The following is a 21,488-nucleotide window of genomic DNA, read 5'->3' as shown; positions in this document are numbered from 1 at the left end:
ACAGGAAAGAATTTCTTCCAAATATCAGCTAAACCTTCACTCCTTCAGCTGCAGATCATTCCCTCTTGTCCCATCACTCCATGCCCTTGTGGAAGGTCCCTCTCCAGCTCTCCAGCAGCCCCCTGAGGTATGGGAAAGCTGCTATAAAATCTCCACCACATTCTTTTGGTTTTTTCCCTTATCCCCATAACATCAAGCACCTTCATCCTTTATTCTTTTTCCTCGTGTTTTGGCACATTCTTGTCTCTGCTTTCAGTGGTTCAGGCTGTTTGTCTGGCCTGTTCCTGCCTGTGCCCTGTGTCCATGTCCTCACACTCCTCTCATCTGCCTCTCTGGGGCTCCTTGGCTGATTTCTGTGCTGAGATGTCTCTGTGTTCCCTCCCTGCCCTCTCAGAAAGGTGCCTGAGGTTCCAGGGCTGATCCTGGAGCTCCTCAGTGATTTCAGGATCCTGTCTATTGCCCTTCTGGCTGCAAAAAACAGGCTTCATGTTCTCCTCTTGTTGCTAGAGGAGACTTTTGTACTGTGACCACACAGTTCCTCAAGAAGGTGGTAGAATATCAGTGATTGTGAATCAGATGTGCTAAAAATATCAGTAAAAGCCTATAAATTCTGGGGAATCCTTCAGGAGAAACACAGAGCCTTCATTGTATGCAGTATTCTTAAAACCAGTTCCAAACTGGCCATACCAGAGTTATTCACGCCTTTGGGCATGGTGGTTTGCAGTATTTTTTCTGGAAACTCTCTCTTTGTTATTTCCCCTCCTGTTTCTAGCCATATGTTATTTATTAATAGTGAGCTGGTTCACTGCTGCAGCACAGCCTGCTGTTAGCTCTGCTTTCATGCTGCCCTGGTGGGATGTTAGCTGAGGAAAATACCCCAAATCTCTGTTCCTGAACTTCAGGCACACTCACATGTGCAAATGCCACCCGTCCTCTCGCAGCTGTTTAGCCTCTGTCACACCCCTGTTTCAACTGGAGAGGGAATAATCAGCAATCACCTCTAGGAAATATCAATATCTTAGTGATCTGGGCCCATATGGGTAATTGTCTTACTGAAGGAGAGTTCAGCCAGAAATAATCAGTGAGAAAGAATTATAATTTAACAAATCTTGTCCAACATAAAAAATACATCACTAAGCACATACAGAAATGTCATGTAGTACTGTACAGGCTTTGAGTTTATGTCATTCATGCTGTACTTTTCATTTTAAAGAAGAAGCTTTCATTAAAAAAAAAACAAAAATCAACACTTAAATGAGATGTTTGTGAGTTGGATGTGAGAGGAAATAAATTATCAGCAGTTTGCCTCCAGAAGGATGAAAATTGAAAACTCCTCTAATATTTGGACTTCAGCAAAGCTTTCAGTACTGTCTCTCACAGCATCCTTTTGGACAAAAAATCCAACCCACAGATGGAAAAGGTCTTTTTTCCCAGAGGGTGCTGGGCACTGCCCAGGCTCCCCAGGGCATGGTCACAGCCCCAAGGACCAGAGCTCCAGGAGGATTTAGACAGCGTTCTCAGGCACAGGGTGGGACTTGATGACCCTTGTGGGTCCCTTCCAACACAGGATGTTATAATTTCCTCATTGTACTTTGGGAGACTTTGACCAAAATATCTGGAATCTTCATATAAGCAATTTTAATCCTAACCATAAACCTAAAGCCACTGCATAAATTAGGGGTCACGTACATGTGTGACTTCATCAATCCTCAATCAGTCTTGTGCTGATTAACTACTCTTTGATTTCTGTTCTGTTTTTGTCCCAAACAGGAATTGGTGAACTTGCTTTTGACTGGCAAAGCTGTATCCAATGTTTTCAACAATGTGATAGAGCTGGACTCTGGGAATGGCAATATCACCATTTTGAAAGGCATCACGAGCCGCAGTGACATTGGTTTGCTGTCCCTGTTTGAGCACTATGATGTCTGTCAGGTATGCTTTCCATTCTCCTGCTTTAATTAAAAAGAAAGCAATTACTTCTAAAATCAGCTTGGAGTAAGTAAAGCAGCAAAGTTGCTTGGTTCAGTTTATCTTTTCTGTGCTGAAGTGGTGGTTCTATTACCAGTAAAAAAAAATTACAGGCAATTAAAATAGCTGTTAATGCAGTGGGATTGTTCCCTTTAATTGCTTTTGATAGTCATATTTTAATTGTAGTCATCATGAAAATTAAAAGATAGATTAAAACTTTCAAAGGAGTGACAGGGATTAATTTACCTCAGGAAAAACCTGTGTAAGGATTTCAGTGCTCTCCATCAAGAGATGGAGGATGGCAGGAAGGACATCTTCCCTGAAGACATGTTCTGTCCTAAACAGCCAATCTTGTGTTTGATGCAGGATTATTATTTGAAATTCTCTTTATTTTGTTAGATATTTGTAGCAGTCCCACCTGCATTTGCAGCAGCAGCATCTCTATAAAAGTTTGAAAGTGATTACCAAAGGATTTGTTTGTGCTGATCTGATAAAAATATGTGACACATTTATAAAACTTTGAAAACAAAGCTTGATTTTAGCTCCTTCCCTTCTAAAGTCAGATACATTCTCCTGCTACTGGCAAATTACAGTTTTTGTTATTTTTAATTAACACAATAATTTACATTATTTACAGGATTACAGAAGGCTTGAATTCAGTCAAGGCAGCTTATCAGTGTATCCAAATCAGATTAATTCAGAATAGAGTGTACTAAAAATAAATCAGCTTCTGTGTCTAGTTCATGCTTCTTTCTCTTTTCTATAAACAATGTGACATTTAAACCCTCAAGAAAATGGTTAAGCACCACTCCAGCATTTTTTCCATTCTCCAGTGAGGAAAATGACTCGGGAGCAGCAAAATGGTAAATGAGGTCAGGGCAGGTAAGGGCTATTTCTTACCCACCTGCCCTCTAAAAATAAAATAAGTTACCCAGAGATTCAGACACCATTTTCCACTTATTCTGCAAATTACATGGTAGAGGGGATCTGTTTCTACTGCTGGGCTCTTGCATGGGAGCTGGACTCATGAGCAGGGATCTGTTTTTCCAAGCCAGTGACTTAATCAGTTACAGAAACTCCAGTAGACGTAGTTTCCTTTTTTTTTTTTAAGAGTCTACACTAGTTGGGCATCTGCTGCAAATTGTCCTGGTTTTTATTAAGAACATCTGGGTGTTCTCTGCATTTCAGTTCAGAGGCGATGTCTGCTTAGGACTGGGACAAAAGTCAGATTTTGGTGGATTTTGGCCCGAAACTGGGGAGTCTCCACTGTGGCTTCAGCGTGAGGGGCCAGATTCTGCTTCCTGTTACAAAATTTAGAGCAGTTCAGGAAAAAGAAATGTCAGTGGCAGTTTGTAGAGGTGGAACTGGGAATAGAATTTGTCTTTCAAAGTGACTCTTTTATTCCTCCCAGCATCCAATTACAGTGTGGCTCTGAGGCTGGTAACAGAACCCAGCCATGGAAAAGGACTGTCATTTTTGGTTGGGTCTATTTTTTATTTTTTGTTTCCAGGAGTAAGAAAATCCTGAGCGTGCTATATGGTGAATCACAGACACTGGAGTCAGAAAACTCCCTTTAGGTCACATCCAGCCAATCTCTCAGAGGATTACTCAGGATATTTTTGTGTCCTGTTATATAGCAGGGTTTCTTTTAAAAATCTGTATCCACAAAGTTCCTGCCTTTTTGTTCAGATGACCATTTTTTCATTGATTTTAGTTCATATAACTGTGATCTTACAGCTTTTCTCATCCACATCTACTCTAAAACATGAATAAATGCAAATAAAGATTTGCAGGTCCTTGTGAATTTGGAGATTTCAATATCAACTACACAGCCTGTGTTTGGAAATACTATTAATAAATCAGACTCTTCATTTACTTAGTTTCCTCTAATTATAATTTTACTTGTAATCCAGCCTGCCCCCTAAACAATTCATCCCCATCCGCTGGGCATTTGCAGCTGATGTAACAGTGCCTCCCTTTTTTATCAGCACATCCTGTCCAAAGCTTGTTTTTATTTCCCTGCTCTAGACTTGTTCCAAATTACCAGCACATTTAGGACAGGATATTCAAGATTCCCGGCTAGATGCAGTAAATCCACATGGAGGAAGACTTCTCTACCATTTCATCTCATTTTTCTAATATGTGGAGCATTTCTGTGTAATCCACAATTCCCCTGGCGTGGCTTCTGAGTTGCAGATGTTGTGAGGGCACGTGGATTAATCCTCAAACTCCAACAGTGGCAAACCCCAAAAGAAAATGCTCCATCCCTTTTCTTCCAGTGGCTGCCTGGAGAATTCCTCTGTTCCCCATCCATTCATCTCCTCCAGTGGATCCTGTGTTATCTTTGCTGATGAGAAAAACGTGTGCCCCGGGTAATTTGTCTGGAATTGTTAATGTTCAATCATCACTCTGGGTCCTGACATATCACCAAACTCTGTGGAGTTTTTGCAGGGTAATTACTTGCTGCAAATTGTTTCACAATGGCAGATGGATCCATTCCATCTGTTTCATGTGCAAACGTTTAGTTTCACAGTGAGATTCTGGATTTTAATGCGGGAAAAAAGATAAAAGTCCAATTCTGCTGCTTTTCAGTAGGCAAGTTACACATCTTTGGGTTTCTTTTCTTTGTGCTAAAAGCCTGTATTTAAGCAATATCAATTCCATGTGATCTTACACATTTAACTTAGGAGCCTAAATTGAGATTTTAGGTTTCCTGGGATTTATGTAGAGCAAGTCAAGCAATAGAAACATTTCCCCATGGAATTGCTGGGGGTTTCCTCAGTCTGCTGAGCTGCAGGATCCAGCAGTTCAGTCTCGGGGAAGCTGAGTGGTTTCTCAGCAGGGACAAGGCCTTGGAGAAGGGGATGAGGCACAGGAGTGGGCAGGACCAATTTTAGCACTCCTGGGTGAGAAAATCCCTGTGTTTGGCTCAGAACCTTTGGTTTAAATGTCACATTAAAATTGTAGGTGAAAAGGCTTAGAATGATGAAATCCTTTCTTTCAAAATGTGTCATTAAAAGTAGCAAGAGATGGAAACAGAGGCTCCTCGTGTCTATGTCAGGTCATTAAATAAAAGTGAAAAAGGGAAAAATAATCTGCATTCTAAGGTAACAAGTTTAGCAGATTATTTTCATTATTGTCTTTCATAACTTGCTAATTCTTCAGTCATATTACTATAATTAACATGAATAACGATAACAATAGCAATAATATATATCATTTACATGCCATTTCCTATTAGCAGATCTGTTCTTTGCATGAATGGCAAGTGTCATTTCCACTTTCCACAGAGGGGTAATAGGTGAATAAAAGTCCAAGTGTTTATCCCAGTAAGCTCCTGGCATGAGTACAGGTCTGAATCTCATTTAAAGGCACTGTGGTGCTGGCTGATGAATTTCACCATCCATCTGAAATGTTTTTTGAAGCCACTTTAGGTATGTGCTGTTGTATGTGAGGAAATAGAAATATTCAAAGTTATTTGTCTCTTTTGAGCCTTCTCTCTGATTTGTCTTTGTTTTCACCAATTCTTTCCTGCTTTAAGCTGTCCTGTCAGTTAAACCTCTTGTTGTCTGACCTCCCAAATTCACCCTGCTCTGATTTCTGACTGTCCCAGCCCCTGCCTGAGCTGCCAGCACCTCAAGGGACCTGGTGCCCTGGTGCTTTTAAGTTTTTGCTTGTCTGAAAACAGGGCATTGACAAAGAAGCTACACACATTTTCCCTATTTCTTTTCAAACAGACAGAGTAAAGCAACAGAAACAGACAGAATCTATTCATTAAAATTCCACAGATGGGAAATATTATCTTTGGTCCTTTTGAAGAAACCACTCTGTGCTATGACAAGGCCTACTTGAACGATGAAATTCAGCACACATGCTCTGTCCCCTGGCACCTCACCTGTGCTTTTGCCCTGTGGAATGTCCCTCCTATAACCTTCTTCCCAGGGAAATGTGTCCCCTAAACAATTTCTTTTCCCCATCAGATGGGCTGGATTCAAACCAGGCCATTGGAGGAGTCGTGGAGGGGAAAGTTTAGAGGGTTTTAACCACCTCGTTTGAGAAACCAGCCACAAAAACAGTCAAGTGCAAAATGGAAACTGATGGTTGGCTTCAATTTTCCGTTTATTTTTCAGGAATAGGTGTAAATGTTGTGCCCTGCAGATGCAGCAAAGGAAGCTGCTGTTTATGTAAGGCTGTAGTGAGCATCACTGTGGGCAAAAACATGGAGTACATTCAAATTTGACTGAAACAAGGCTGACAAAGCACTGGCCTTTGAGAAAGTCTGTTCTTCATTCCTTGTTTTTACATCTCCCTTTCTAGGCTGGAACTGAATTTTTTTTTTTTTTTTTTAATGAAGTTCTATTGTCCTCTGAGTTATGGCCAGTTATTTTCCCAGAGGCCAGTCACTCTTGCTGGGGCATTGGCATTTCTTCCCTGTCAACATCCTTCCAAATGAAATAGAATCACAGAGTTTTTATTTAAGACAAGAAGGATAACAAAGCCCACATGTTTAGCAGAGCTCTGCGTGCTTTGCACATAGGTAATAGCAGAAAATGATAAATCAGATATTTTCCACATGTCTCTCTGGATTATAAACACCTGCATTTGGATCTGGGTTTATCCTGTCTCACTTTAGGTGCTTTTTAGGCTGAAAATTCTTCAGGTAAGAGTTCAGCCAACTCCCTGCATCACTTATGAATGGGAGGGTCTAAATTTCTGACAATAGCCATCTCTTGCTTATTTGATTTTACAGCCAAAGCCCAAGGGCTAAGCTGCATTAGAGGGCCTGGAAATAAATGCAGAAGTGTTCTGTGGGCTGAATCCTGCCCTGTCCTTGCATTGCAGTGATGTAACTCCCTGATGCGGGCTGTAAACTTTCTGTGCAGTGAGGAGATGGAAAAATGCTGAAATCTGAGTGAGGGTCCACATCTCCCTCAAAATTTCCTCATTTTTTGGGACATTGCAGAAGAGCAGCTGAGTGGGACAGGGATAAAGAAAAGATCTTGAGGCTGCCTGGAACCTTGAGGTCTGTTTTCCTTGCCACATCTGCTGGTTTTTTACACCATGACAGTATAAGGGAACTTTAATCAGAAGCCAGTGCTTTCCAGGAGCTTTGGGAGTGCTAGAATAAAACACACATCTCTTTCTATTCTTCTCCAGTCACATCCCTTTTTTCCCCCCCCAGCTGATTATCAGAAAGATTTTCTTTTCTACAAAAAACAAAGAAAAAAGGATCCAAAGCTGCAGAGAAATTACCTGATGCTCCAGTGTAGCAGTAGTATTTGCTGTTATTTTATAAATACATGGCTAAAAACTCTTCAATTTCTGTCTCTCCTAGTTCATACTCTGAATGTCAGATCTCGTAAGCATTAATTTTATTTTTCTCAATCTGATTGAAATCAAGGAGTTGGCAATGGCAATAACTTTACCCCCACAGTGTCCCTTATTTATCTGCAAATACAGCAGTGGTGGGGCTGATTGTTGTTTGGTGGAATGGATGACCTGGGTCCTCCATGGGCTGCTGAAAAGGTGTCTGATTTTACACCACTTCACTCTTAACACCCTTGGAATTCAGTATTCATCCAGAAAAGGTCATTGCAGCTGTGGGGAATAAAACACTGACAGAACAAACAATTAACTCTGAAAGCTTTGTGTAATTATCCTTTGGCTTGTCAATCCTACTGGATTTGGTACTACCAAAAATTCCTCAGTTTGACAGAACCCAGCCCTTTGTGGAACCATTACACACTGTGATTATTCTCAAATAAACATCTCCAGCAGCTGTATTCAGGGAAAGAAACTTAAAGCAAGGAATGATTGATTATAACTAGAAAATTAATAGTAATGTCCTACAAGCAAGGAGGTAAAATTATGTCAAGTGATAAAACTCCTGGAGGAAAATGCCATCAGATTCACATCCAGGTGTGCTGCTTGGTTTTGGTGTCACATTCTCTCTTTTGTTTCTTTTGGAATGCCCATGGCAAAGGATGGCCTCGTTCAAGGGACAGATCAGGGCTGAGTGGTGAGGCACCATCCACTCACCCTGGCAGATCTGTTGGAATAACTCTCCAGCAATAAATTCTTGTCTGTAGGTTGAATTTCAGCATTGTGTGAATACACACAGATGTCAGATGGAGAATGAGCCCTTTGAAGGTGCTGGCTTTTGAAAAGTTGATGTTTCCCAAAGATCAGAATGGTGCCCCTGAAATTTATGAGTATTCATGAGGGCTTTGTAAGGGAGAGGATTAGGGTCAGGGAAGTCTCTGTAGGAACTGAAAACAATTGAAAAATTGAAAAAGGCACACCTCATTCATTCTGCCTCACTTTCCTTTTGCCTCAAAATGATTGAAGAACCTGCTGGGAAACCAGTACTTCAACAGTGATAAAAACACAGACATCAAGTTCTTATCAAAAATAATATTTTATAAAAAGGATGAAAGTCGCATATCCCTGATTTACCTTTGGAATTCAGCCCTGAAGATGTAGGGAAGACACTGGAAGAAGGGGTTTCTGTCAGCCCTGCTCTCTGTCAGGCTCTTGTGGGATGACAGAGACACTCTGCTGAGTCTGAGGGGTTTCCTGAGGAGTCAGAACATTGGGTGTTCATGCCTGTTCTTCTCTGTCCTGTTTCCAGGTTTTATTCCAAGTTTTATTCCAGGTTTTATCCAGCATTGCTGCCAACCAGGCTGGTCAGGCAGCTGAGGGAGCACTCAGGCCTCACCAGCTGGGAGCAGCTAAATGAGGGCATAATTCTGTGTATGGGGAAGGGTCTGGAGAGTCAGTCCTGTGAGGAGCTGCTGGGGGAGCTGGGGGTGTTGAGAGGAGAAAAGGAGGCTCAGGGATGACCTTACTGCTCTCTCCAAACTCCCTGCCAGGAGGGTGTAGAGAGGTGAGGGTCGGCCTCTGCTCCCAGGCAACAAGTGACAGGACAGGAGGAAACGGCCTCAGGCTGCACCAGGGGAGGTTCAGGCAGGACATCAGCAGGAATTTCTTCACTGGAAGTGTGGTCAGATGTTGGAATGGGCTGCCCAGGGAGGTGGTGGAGTCCTCATTCCTGGGAGTGTTGAAGGAAGCTCTGGATGTGGCACTCGGTGCTCTGGTCTGGTTGTGGAGGTGATGTTCAGCCAGAGGTTGGACTCGATGCTCCTGGAGGTCTTTTCCAACCTGAATGACTCAGTGATTCTACTCCACACGACAGCTGATGCTTGAAGAAACAGCCAAAGGAATCCTCACAGTGAGGGTTGTCCTTACTTTGTCAGCAGAACAGTTCCATATTATGTCTTGTACAAAATATCTTTTGTATCTTGGTGTCAGAGGCAGCAGCTGATCCTCAGCTGGCTAAATTGATGCGACCAAAACAAAGACTTCTCCCTTCTTCTGGGAGAGAAGGATTCGAGCTACAATATTTTTAGACTCTCTCAGTTGTCTCAGAGTTCATGCCCTTGCTGCTTTCTGCAGATTGTAATTGAAAACTACATATTTTTGGAGAATGTTCTACAGCCCTCAGTCATCTGAACAGTTTGTCCTGGCTTCAGGGGGACGTGGCTTTGAAAGTTCTGTATCTCTAATCTTTGTCAAATGTTGTTTGATGAAGCTGGGGAGTTGCTTTAGCAGACAAACGTAGGAAGAACACATTTTTAGGAGGAGACTGGCTGTTCTTTTTGGCTTTGACTTATCTGCATATTAAAATATGCATGTTTGTGAGACTGAATCTTTTCATCTGTGTCCCTCTAATTTGCCATCTTTTGTTGAAACTGCGTATTTTCTTTTTTGGTAACTCCTGTTACGAGAATTATTGGAAGCTTGTAAAAAATTCCTTACTTCTAAGCCAAGTTTACATAAAAAGCAAAACTGTTGTATAAAAACTGTTGTATAAAAGGTGTTTTAAATAGATATTAGCAAAGTAATGAGTCAGGGAACAGTTACTTAATTAGCTGGAGACTTGTTACCTAACGTCAGAAGAAATTCTCAGTAGAAGGCAGCTGAATTTGCACTTGTAACACTTCAGATATAAATTCAAAATGTCCATCATGATGATAACACAAACTCCTTATCACTTAGTGTGCTGATTACAGGTTTGATTACAACAGAATTAATGTTGGCTTCTGCCTTTTGGCTTTTGCCATTTGCCTGTGTTCCCAGGGTGAAGAACTGAGGGCTGCATCCACAAATCAACATCTAGAAATCATGTATAAGAATTTTTCTGTTAAAATTCCCTCTGTTGCCACTAGGACTTTTTCAGTCAAAAAGTCCTGAAAGCAAAATGGTTTCACTGAAGGCAAAATGTTTAATTTGAGATTTCAGTTTCCCTAAGGTACAAAACCCACCTGCAGTGCAGCTGGTATCCTCTTCCTCCATCCCTTATAGATTAAATCTCTTGAGTATCCTAGTTTAAAGCACCTACAAATTAATATGGAAGTTGTTATGCACTTTCTTAGAGAATATTCAGGCTATTTACAACTATACTTTCAAAAGGAGGACAAAAGGCTTTGAAAAGCCTTTTGTTAAAGTTCTAATTTCACGTGAGTATATTTCATTTTTAAGCACAACGCAACAAAACAAATGCTTCTGTTATTGCTGTCTTCTATACATGTTTGGACTGTGAACTAGAAGGTGAAAAAGTGAATATATTACTTTCTTTACTCAGCAAAAGACTTTAGGCTCAGTTGAGTTGCCCAGGCAGGGATGTCTCAGGACACTTGAGACCCTGTGAGTCTCTTACCTGGTTTCCAGTCATTGTTGAATGACAGTATGACCTCCCTTTGATCCCATGTTGTATTCCTGTGGTTTTACAGCAGAGGACATGAATCCTTTTGGTTCAGCTCATCTGGGATCTGATCTTTCAGCTCTTAGGGCACTACAGCTGCATTTCATTACCTCAAGGCCTAGTATTTGCTTTATATGCTCCATGATTTACCAGAGCTGCACTGGTCTGCTTCATCAATAGTCTCTAATGAGCCTTCATAAGTGTTTGTAGACTAGAATAAATAAATGATCTTACAAATTTTATGTTTCCCACAACAAATTGTTTCTCCCCCCAGTGATGTTTGCTGTTTTGTATTTTTCTTACAGGTTGGTTGTTACTTGAAGACCCCCAAGTACCCAATTTGGCTGGTCTGCAGTGAAAGCCACTTCAGTGTGCTTTTTTGTTTGGAAAAGGATGTGCTCAGCGACTGGAAAACGGGACGGAGGTTTGATCTCTATTACTACGATGGCTTGGCCAACCAGGATGAGGAGATACGGTTGACAGTGGGTATGAGCAGCTCCCTGACTCTTCATTTCACCTCTTGAGGGGCAAAAGGAGGATCCAATAATACCAACAGTGATGGTTACAGGCAGTGAATGTTAATTTGTGTGTTGTTGCCTGATTTCCATAATTAGTTTTGGTGATTAGTTATATTTTGCAAGGAAGTTTTGAGGATAAGCTCTTGAAAGGGTTAACAGTGAGCATGTGTCACTTTGTACACAGTGGCAAATCTTCCAGTGATTCCCAAGGAACAGGTTGTGATCTCTGGCTTATTCATACTGCCAGGACTATAAAATACATTTCACTATTCACATTATCCTTCACATCATCTCACATATGTGCAGAAAGTGCAGGCCTCCATTTCCTCACCCTAAATGCCTGTAGGAAAACGAGCAGAGAGGGTGAGGAAACATGAAATCCTTGCCTCCAAGGCAAGAAGATGCCAGTAATCTGCTAAAAAAGTTTAGTCTCTTACCTGCCTGGAAGCACAAGCCTGCAAAAGATCTTCCAACTTGTTACACTTCTTCTTTCAGGAAACCATGCCAAATTACACAGCTGCTTTTACAGTAAATACTTCTTCAGCTGGGAGGCATTTGGATGAGTATTCTGATCCTTAGAAAGCACCTACTTCAATACATTCTCCAGCACTGTTTGCTAATAATATCCTACTCACCTTTTCTTTCCTTTCCTTTGGTACATTTATACAATCTTGTCTGTGATTCTTTGATAACCAAATTCCTTCTCAATCTCAAGGAGCCACTCTACTGCAGTCTGCTCTTTAGAAATAAGTTGTCTTTTTTCCTTATTTGCACCAACATCCAGGTTTTTGCACAGGATGGGTGTTGTATGTTCTGCTTGAGTCCATGTGGCAAAGTTTCTATGCTGGGAGTGCTGGGGGTTTGAGCACCTCACGAGATCTGGTAGTGAGTTCAGTCGTCTCTCTGCCTGTTATCTATCCTCTCATTTTAAAGAAAATTCCTGTAATTACATTTAGGAGTCACATGCTGTATTGGCTCCAAAAGTGATCAGTTTTCACAGGACTGTGGTTGCCAGCTGGTTCCCACATCCCAGATAAAAGTGATGTGGATGGTACAGCTCAGCACAAGACTAGAGAGACATTTCTTCTATTGAGTTGTACCACATAACATCTGGTCCAAAAGAGGTATCCTAATGTGTTTTTCCACCTCCAGGAATGTTTCCAAAATCAAGAGCTGCCAAGCCCTCTTAAGGTCCCTGGATGAGAAATTCCCCAGAGCACATATAAATTTTTCCCTTTGCTGTCCAACCTGTCCAACACATTTCTTTGTGTTTCTCCTCAAAGCCAAAATGTGCATGGAGTTGTTGATGTCTCTTTGTTGTGGCCATAGCCCCTTCCAGGGATGTGTCCCAGTAAATCCTTTGTTATCTGTGAAATCCTACAAAAGGCAGTAAAAACGCAAATGTTTTCATCATTCCACAAAAACGCAGGCCTGGTTCTGGCTGTGCAGTAATCCCTTGCTAGGTCTGGAGAAAACTGTAATTACTTCACATCCAAAAAGGTAACACTGGCCAAACATCTAAACCCAGCACACAGGAGCAGATGGAAATATCAGAATGCTAAATATTGCTGGTATTTCCCTTGTGGAAATCCCAACAAGAGGTGATGTTTAGGCAGCATCAGCTGGAGATGCAGCACGAGGATGCTCCCTGGGTGCTCCCTGCTGCTGGGTAGAAAAGTTGTTTGCTTTACTTGAGCAAGAAGTTGAATTCCTTGAAATGGGAATATTGATTATAACTAGGTAAAATTGCCATCAAGGTCACATTTCAGGAAATATTGAAGAAATTGCACTGGGAAAGAAAGGCAAAAAAGACAGAAGAGTAGAATTTATTTTTGGGAGTAGCAGCAATTGCTACTTTATATTGAGAATTTGCTTTGCTTCTCATACTTACCCATTTGTCAAAATGTAGACAAGAAACATAAAGTTCCTTCGTAAAAACAGGTTAATGACATCAACATACCATCAAAAAGAGAGGAAAACAATAATAAATCTTTCCATTGGGGGAGATATTTTGGATAGGCAGAGAAGAGTTGTAACGGTGCTGGCACTCAGTTTCTCAGTAAATAAGGGTAGAATATACATATTCCTTTTCTTTTACTCTTAGATACACCTTTATGATACTTTTTCCCTGTTTCTTTGAATGGAAACACTCCATTCAAACTTTTTGATTGGAAGAATTCAAGTCTAAAAATGACAAAATTCCTTGAAGTTGGTGATGAGTGGGAAAGGCAGCTACACCATGTGCCTGTCCTGCTACCAAGGCTATGGTCAGGACAGTGGCTTAGGTTGCACCAGGAGATGTTTAGAGAAAAATTTCTTCACAGAAAGGGTTGTCAAGCACTGGAACAGGTTGCCCAGGGAAGTGGTGGAATCACCATTCCTGGAAGTGTTCAAAAAACCTGTATTGTGGCACTTGGGGACAGGGTTTAATAGTGAACGTGGTGGTGGTGGTGCTGGATTTATGGTTAGTCTTGATGATTGTAGAGGTTTCACCTTTTATTATTCTAAAATTCTGTGTTCCAAACTCTTAAAAATGACGATAAAAAAGGCTCTGTTAAACTTAAAAGATTCCTGTGTGCCTCTAAGTTCCTGAGGACCTAGAGGGAAGCCACCGGTACTTTATGTACTTTTAAATATTGTCCGTTTCCCTCCACTCCAACCCCTGCAGTCATGCAGAGTTTTCTGCATGTGCTTACCCATCAGTGCCAGATAGATCTGAGACTGTGAATGGTCAGGACAATCCCCTCCCATCCTGTCTACATCAGCCTCACTGAAGCAGACCCAAATCCTACACCCTGCCCTTGGCATTGCCACTTGCAGCCAATCCTTTGGCTGGGAGACAGACAGAAGAGAAGAAAGAAAGAAAAATAAACCCCAAAAACAACCCTGGTCTGCTGCAGTTTAGATGTTTGACTCCAAAACAGGAAACAGCTGAGCAGACTGACATCCAAGCTGGTGGCAGGATGTTTTGTCCCTGGGAAGTTCAGCTCTTCTTTCACTGTTGACAGATGCCGTGTCTGAGACAGTGACCTCTCTGTTTTCCCTGAGCTGCAATGGCCTCTCCATCCCAAAGGAATGCTCACAGCCTGGGGAGCTCCCTGATACCCCACACAGCATCATCTTCTCCTGTCTGTGAGCACTAAAGGGACAATCTTCTTTCCCAGGGTGGAATAGCCCTAACCCAATTCCTATTGGCATTTCCTGTCCAAGTGTGGCACCACCACTGTCCTTAGCGTTTGAGTAACAGAAGTTACTCAGTAATTCCAACATCAATTGCAGAACAAAAGCCTCATGACAGCCCTGCAGCACGTTATTTCATTTTCTGAACTGTGGTTTTCCTTGAAACCATCTGTTTATGAGCAGTCTAACCTGGCTTTGACACGGTGATCAGTGGTGGATGTGGCAGTGGTTGGATTCAAACCATCTGAAAAGTCTTTCTGTGGGGTTCTGTACGAAGAGAAAATTCCCCAACCACTAACAATGTCTGTTTTATCTCTACAGATACAACTCAGGTGTGCCCTGAAAATAAAGAAAATGATCTTACTCCTCCACTTGAGCACTGTATTAGGACAAAGTAAGTAAAATTACAGTTTGTGATACAAATACATTCCGTTGTTGATACAATATGTGTGAGGCTGGAGTGTGGAAGAAAATATTTCAGCAAGTAAAGCTGAAAAATTAATGCTTCAAAATCAGGAAGGGTCTGAATGGGCCAGGCTGTGATAATATGTTTTGCACATTTAATTGTGTGTTATTGTAATTAACATTGAACTGTCCAAGGTGTTCATTCTTAGAGAAACCTTCACTATATCACCAAGAGCTGGCTGAGCCAAATTCAGTCTGAGAGCACAGCTTGGTTGCAAGAGATCTAAATTTAGATTCCCAAAAGTGCTTGATTGCAGAGGTATAATGAGAAAAAGAGACAATTTATTCCATTTTCATCAGTCTTTTCTGAAGAACAAAACAGGGCACCTGGGTGTTGTTTTGCATGAAGCCCCTTTGAGCAGTCTCAGTTTTCTCAGTTTGTCAGGACCACAAAACAGCAGATTTTGTGCAGTTATTCGTGACAGCCCTTAGCTCATATTCTCTCCTCACAGACAAGGCTGATTCCTGTCATGTTGGGATTTTCATGGCCATTTTGAGGCCTATATAACAATTCATCCAAATCCTGCTGAAGTTAATGGGAACATTTTCAGCTTAGTGAGACATGAAAGAAGCAAAACGGGGAAATTTAACTGGGCAGAAAATTCCTCTTCATATCAATTCCAGCGTGGCTTTGGAAGTTACTATCTGAATATCTCTGGAGCAAGAAGTGAAAGCCTCATTGTCAGAGGCCATAACATTTGTTACATCAGCAAGCCAGGCAGCTTCAGGTTTCTCCTGCAGTTTCCCTCCTGTCCTTGCTACAATTTGCTTTCCAAAAAAAAAAAAACAAAAAAAAAACCAGCAAAAAGTAATAAAAAATTAAATAAAAAAGGACAGTGTCTGCCCGTGTGTTGATCAGAAAATCACTGAAAGGTAGAAGAGGCATCCTGCAAGGTGACAGCAGTGAGAGCCTTCCTGCACATACAGATTTTATTGATTCCTCATTCCCAGTGACACATAAGCATGACTGCAAACCAAAATAAATAATGTATAACCTCTGAAAGCCCCGCAGCGAGAATAATGCATGCAACTACTTAAAGTCCTAGAATATCTTCATTCCTGGCATTGTGTCAGAGTTATACAGTGTTGGTAGGGCTGCTGTTTGTTTGTTTTAAGTTCCCTGCTTTAATCTGCTGTAGAGGTAAATTACCAGCAAATTCCAGTGTCAATTTATTTTGTTTGTAGCATTCTCAGCACTGTCTGATTGACCCTGGGCAGTCTGGCTCCTTGTTTTCAGTGTTCTCCCTTTGCTTTGATGGTATTTATTTAAGTGTGGCCTTGCTGCAAAAGGTTTTTCATGTTAAATTTTTCCTTTTTGTTTTAAGAACTTTTTCTTCCAACTACGGAACAGCATATAAAGAAAAGTAAGAACCAGCCCAAGTAATCAAAATTTTAGCAATTTAGGGGGTAAAAGAGAAAGAAATGTTTTTTATCATACGACCATGGAAAACTCTTCTAAACTAGTTTTTAATAAAGCAAAGAGCTGTTACTTATTTTGATGAAGAATTCATGATGAAGCTCCACATCAGACTTCTCTCATCAAAAAATGCAGGATAATTTCTCAGACAGAGAGGAGAATTCCATCAGACCTGAGACGATTAGCTATTACTAATTGGTTTTATTGATAATTGACAGTTTTCCTTCCATTTACATGCCTCACTTCTGGTTTAATCCATGACAAGCCCACTGCTTACCCCAATACCTGAGACACACTGAGTTCTGTGCCTCACATCTCCCTGCTCTTTGTTGTCTTGCCCTCTCCTGAAGGGAAAACTGCACTGGTAATAGACTGGTTTTGCATTTATTATCATTAATATTAATATTAATATTAATATTAATGTTAATGTTAATGTTAATGTTAATGTTAATGTTAATGTTAATGTTATTATTATTATCAGAAGAGAAGGGTTGTTTTGCTTCTGCAGGAGGAGGAGGCTTGTGTTTTCAGTCCCTGTTGTATGAAACATCAGAAGAGTTCTGTTCTGAGTTCAAAGCAGGGAACCCTTCAGCTGCCTCTGGAATGAGCAGTCACCACCAGATATCAGTGTAACCTGCAGGCCCCCAAAAAAAGGAGAAGTAAAAGTTCTTTTCTTGTGTCTGTCAGCCCCAGACATCTGTGGCAGCAGTCGGATTCTGGCCCAGGGATGTCTGGAATGTGCATCCCTGCGTTGTTTTGGAGATACCGTGCAGACAGCTTATCCTGTTCTCCCCTGAGGAATACTCTTATATCACAGTCCTGATCCTCAGCACTGGAGGAAATAACATCTGTTAGCTCTGCCTGAGGGGAACCAAACTCTGATCTGCTATTATAACCTGAATTTAGCAGTGTTTTATGTTAACCCTCTGTGGCTGTGGGACAGTGGGATCCATGAGTTCACCTGTTGGCTGTGAAGTGAAACACCCAGAGGGAATTTAGTGGATAAGAGAAGAGCAGAGCCTGGGCATTTCACCCTGAATTACTGATGTGCTCCAAAACAATACCAAATTATCAGCACAGGAGATGCTCACTGAGTGCTATTCCAGGCTGAGCATTGTTCAGGGCCTGACCTGTTCCTCTTCAGTTCCCGTTAACTGCATGACCCTTGGGTGAGGTTGTACTTGAAGCAGGTGGGTCAAATGGAGTTTTCCTTTTGCTAATCTGATAAATGATAATTGAATCAGCAGCTAGAAAATTTGTGTTACATTTGAGTTTGGGGAAGCGAGCACCTTGTCCAGGAAGTTTTGTATCTGTTTGTAAATAAAAGACTTTTTCAGCATCTGTGAGTGAGATTCCTCACTCTTTGACACCTTTTCTTGTGCAGATGCAAGAGGGGGAAAAACGTTTTGGACCTGTCTCATAGAAGCAAACAGCTAAAAGCTGCCTTTGGGTCTAAAAAATGGTTTGAAAATAAACCTAAGAAATGAGGCTTGTTCTGAAATTAACCTTCAGTCCTGCTTCAAAAATTATGTTCTGTTTGAGCTCTTTATGGGAAGACTGTTTTAAAAAAGGCCATTTCCTCACTGCACAGTGATTAACAATAAGTCTCCCAACAGCAGAAATGGTGTCAGCAATGTGAGTAATTCCACAGGGCACAGTGCAGGCTCATCTGGTGTCTGATCTGCTATTATAACCTGAATTTAGTTATAATGGCTGCTGTGCATCCCTCTCAAAGCTTTAATCACCCTGGTGAGATAGAAAGGTGCACCTTGGGAAGACTGTACTCAAAGATTAGGGATTATTTGATGGTATTACCTGGAAAATCCAATGGGGACAGAAGGTGGCAGTTGTTTTTTCCATCTGGTTGTTTAGGGGTGACATTCTCAATCTCTGACAGGGACAGCTCTCACGTCTAGAAAATGTCAGACTTAGGCTGAATAACCCCAGATGAAACAAATTCTGCTTTTAATTTAAGATGTGGGGCATCTCTGCTGTGTATTCCTGCTCAGTATTCCTGGGATGGAGACAATCTCTCTGCAATTTTTGATTTTAATTTTCTCAGCAAAGTAAAAGAACAGAAGGAAAAAAATTATCACAACAGCCCTCAGATGGTCACTTCCTTTGAGACACTGCCCTGAAGACTGCAAGAATTCAGCTTTTGGTTTTGTTTTACACTTAATTGACTTGCTCAGCACAAGGACTGAGCTGCCATACCCTTGCTGACACATCCTGTCCTCGGTGACAGAAGGAATGTGGCACTGGCAGCTCTCTGTTCCCTCCTCTCCCTCACCAATGTCTTCCCACTCTGAGACAGATTCTCAAAACAGATACAAGCACTCAGCACTGGGAATGCGACACTTTAGTTCCCAGAAAATGTGGACCATGACCTTGCAGATGAGAAAAGCCACAGCCAAGGGTGAATTCATGCCATGAGGGGGGATTTGATTCACTTCAGGGGGACTGGAGGGCATCACCAGGTTCTGGGGCAGATCTCTGTTTTTTGCCATAGTCTGAAGACACATTTTGTGGCAGATTCAGGATTGATGCTTCCTTTGCTTTCAGTCACTTTCCTGAGGGGGGCAGGCAGTGCAGAGCCAGGAATGAAAAATGTGGAAGGTTCCAGACCCAGCTGGAAGGGCTGTTCTCAGTGTCCATCTTCAGTGTCATTCTGAAGGATGAACAAGGGCAGAGAAAAGCAAAACACCACTCTTAAAGTGAGCCTTGGAAAGCTTGGAGGAGCCAAGGTCAGGACCAAAGATAAGTGCTCAATGAGGTGATCCAGGCACAAGATCTCAGAGTTCCTAACCAGGAGGGTGCAAATTACCTACTGACAGCTGAGGGTATTTTGGTTATTTGGGGTTAATTCTTGTACCCATCTGTCAGGGTTTTAAAGCAGTAACTAAACAACTACTAGAAAACTTACTTATTTCTTGCTGTGAGATATGGATTAGGACAAGAGCAAAACAGGCTTAAAACTTAAAAGGAATAAAGAAAGTTTATTAACAAAACTACAAGAATAAGAACACCAGAATAAAACTTCCAGAAAACGCCTTTTTCTCCCACTACCCAACCATTCCCTTGTTCACATGATTTAGGGTTAATTCTTGTACCCATCTTGGGCATTCCCTAATTTTGCTGTCCAGCATGAAGGTCTCTGGTGTGAATCAGCTGCTGCTGAGGATTCTCTGTTGCCCAGAGAGGCTGGAGGAAGAGTCAGAGACCTCCAACCCTGGTACCTAAAATCAGGGGGTACAGTTCCCTCACTTCTGCTCTGTTCCCTTTGGGATGTGATTAGTTACCCCAAGCAAGTCCATCCCAGTCTCTCTGAGGTTCCTTGGGTGGTTCAGGGGTGTGGGTTTGCCTTTCCAGTGATGAACTGATGGATGTAAATGATTTCATTTCTAGGTGGCAAGGAGCTGTCATCGACTGGAATGGCACAGAACCCATCTTGTGACTGATCTGACCTGCACTTTATTTGGGAAGACCAAAAGGAAATGACTGAATGAGCACATTCCTATTCCCACCAATACAGGAAATAGGGCAGTTTGAGATGAGGAAGAATGACAAGGTTTACAGGCTGGCAGAGTTTCACCTCAGCCACCTTGTGCTTCAGATATTTTGCTTTTAATATAAACAACACTGACGTAAATTCCTTGTCCCTGCCTTCAGCATAAAGCTCCTGAGGGCAGGCTGGGTTCCCACCACCACATCAAGGTTAAAGACGAAGCAGTGAACTCGTCAACGTCCCCTTGAGGTCTCCTGGACCCACTCTGTATCCTGCAATTGTTTGGAGGCATCTGATGGGAGATGCTGAACCCAGATTTCTCTCACTTCACAGCCTTCTCCGTCCTGCCTTGCTCCTCCTTGACAAAACCCCGGTGCCACTCTAAAACATCATCCAAGGACTAAACATCCACCTCCTTACCTGCTGTTAGCAAGCCTCATTTTGCACTGAATAGGTTGGTGACTGTCTGGGCTTTTCAGGGAAAGCCTGGCCCATACCAAGTTCTCGTTGTGTCGTGAATTTGCAGTAAGGGTTGTGGTTTTGTGTTACCAAATTCATCCTGTTAGTATGTTCCCAGTGCTGGGTGCAGCTGCTGTGTAACAGTGCCTCGTGCTGATATAGCTCATTTTTCTTTCTGGTAAGAGGCAGCTGTATCAGTGTCTTCACATTTCTGCCCTTATTTCTACACAGGGTTTATTCACACCCAAGTGACAGATCAGATCTGTGATTTGCTGCTTCAGAACTAGAAGAAAACAAGAGTTGTTAGTTTTGAAATTCAAATGGTGCCTGTCTGTGATAGGTGATGGAGCCTGAGGTACTGAAGCCACAGTTTGTACTCTGATTAATTCTGTTTTAGCAACACTTTACCAAAATTGGAGCAAGTACAGAAGGTTGCAAAAAATGCCTTGGGAGAAACAGGCAGATAAAAGGTGTTTCTAGAGGTATTCCTCTCTCCTCAGAGTGAATATTTCATGAGAATTCAATAAAGGACTTCTACTTTCTGATGTTTATCATAGCACCTGCTTCCTAGTCAGTGTGGAAACTCCTCTGGGTCCTGAAAAATGAGTGCAAAATCAATTTCCAGCAAAAATTCAGTGTTCTGGCTGTAGGGTGCAAACTGACTGTGCAGATGGAGATCTCAGGGAATTAGCACTGGAGTTAGATTTGAAAACCAACCTGAATCTAAGTTACAAAGGAGTACTAGAAATGTTTAGATGGCCTTTGGATGAAGATCTGCCTCCCCCTTTGCTTCCCATTCACATCACAGAATCATAGAATGGTTTGGGTTGGAAGGGAAATTAAAGATCATCTCATTCCAGTCCCCTGTCCTGGGCAGGGACACCTCCCACTATCCCAGGCTGCTCCAAGCCCCATCCAGCCTGGCCTTGGGCACTTCCAGGGATCCAGGGACAGCCACAGCTGCCCTGGGCACCCTGTCCTGGAGCATCACCACCCTCCCAGGGAAGAATTTCTTCCTAATATCCAATCTAAACCTGCATTATTTCAGTTTAAAGACATTATATGCAGTAAAGCATCTCAGGGTTGCAGTTATTTTAATTGTATTTACTTCAGTGTAATAAAATCGGTTTGGTTTAGATCAGATAATGAAATTAAAACTGTGAGATCCAGATCTCCCAAAGAGATTCAGCCTCTTGAGACATCATCAGCATC

General features: G+C 41.8%; 1 protein-coding gene across 3 annotated transcripts in view; it reads left to right on the top strand.

Moving 5' to 3' along the window:
• The window catches only part of MINDY4 (MINDY lysine 48 deubiquitinase 4), a 74,209-nt gene extending 53,391 nt beyond the window's left edge, over nucleotides 1–20,818 (top strand). For all 3 annotated transcript variants that reach the window (XM_058830966.1, XM_058830967.1, XM_058830965.1), the window contains 4 exons: nucleotides 1,771–1,932; nucleotides 11,038–11,218; nucleotides 14,752–14,824; nucleotides 19,718–20,818. In XM_058830966.1, coding sequence (XP_058686949.1) covers nucleotides 1,771–1,932; nucleotides 11,038–11,218; nucleotides 14,752–14,824; nucleotides 19,718–19,766 — 465 coding nt within the window. In that variant the 3' untranslated portion in view covers nucleotides 19,767–20,818. The remainder of the gene's footprint in view (nucleotides 1–1,770; nucleotides 1,933–11,037; nucleotides 11,219–14,751; nucleotides 14,825–19,717) is intronic.
• Nucleotides 20,819–21,488: the final 670 nt, after the last annotated feature.

Source organism: Poecile atricapillus, chromosome 2 (genome assembly GCF_030490865.1).
Source record: "Poecile atricapillus isolate bPoeAtr1 chromosome 2, bPoeAtr1.hap1, whole genome shotgun sequence".
NCBI classification, from domain to species: domain Eukaryota; kingdom Metazoa; phylum Chordata; class Aves; order Passeriformes; family Paridae; genus Poecile; species Poecile atricapillus.
This window is presented reverse-complemented; position numbering and strand designations above follow the sequence as displayed.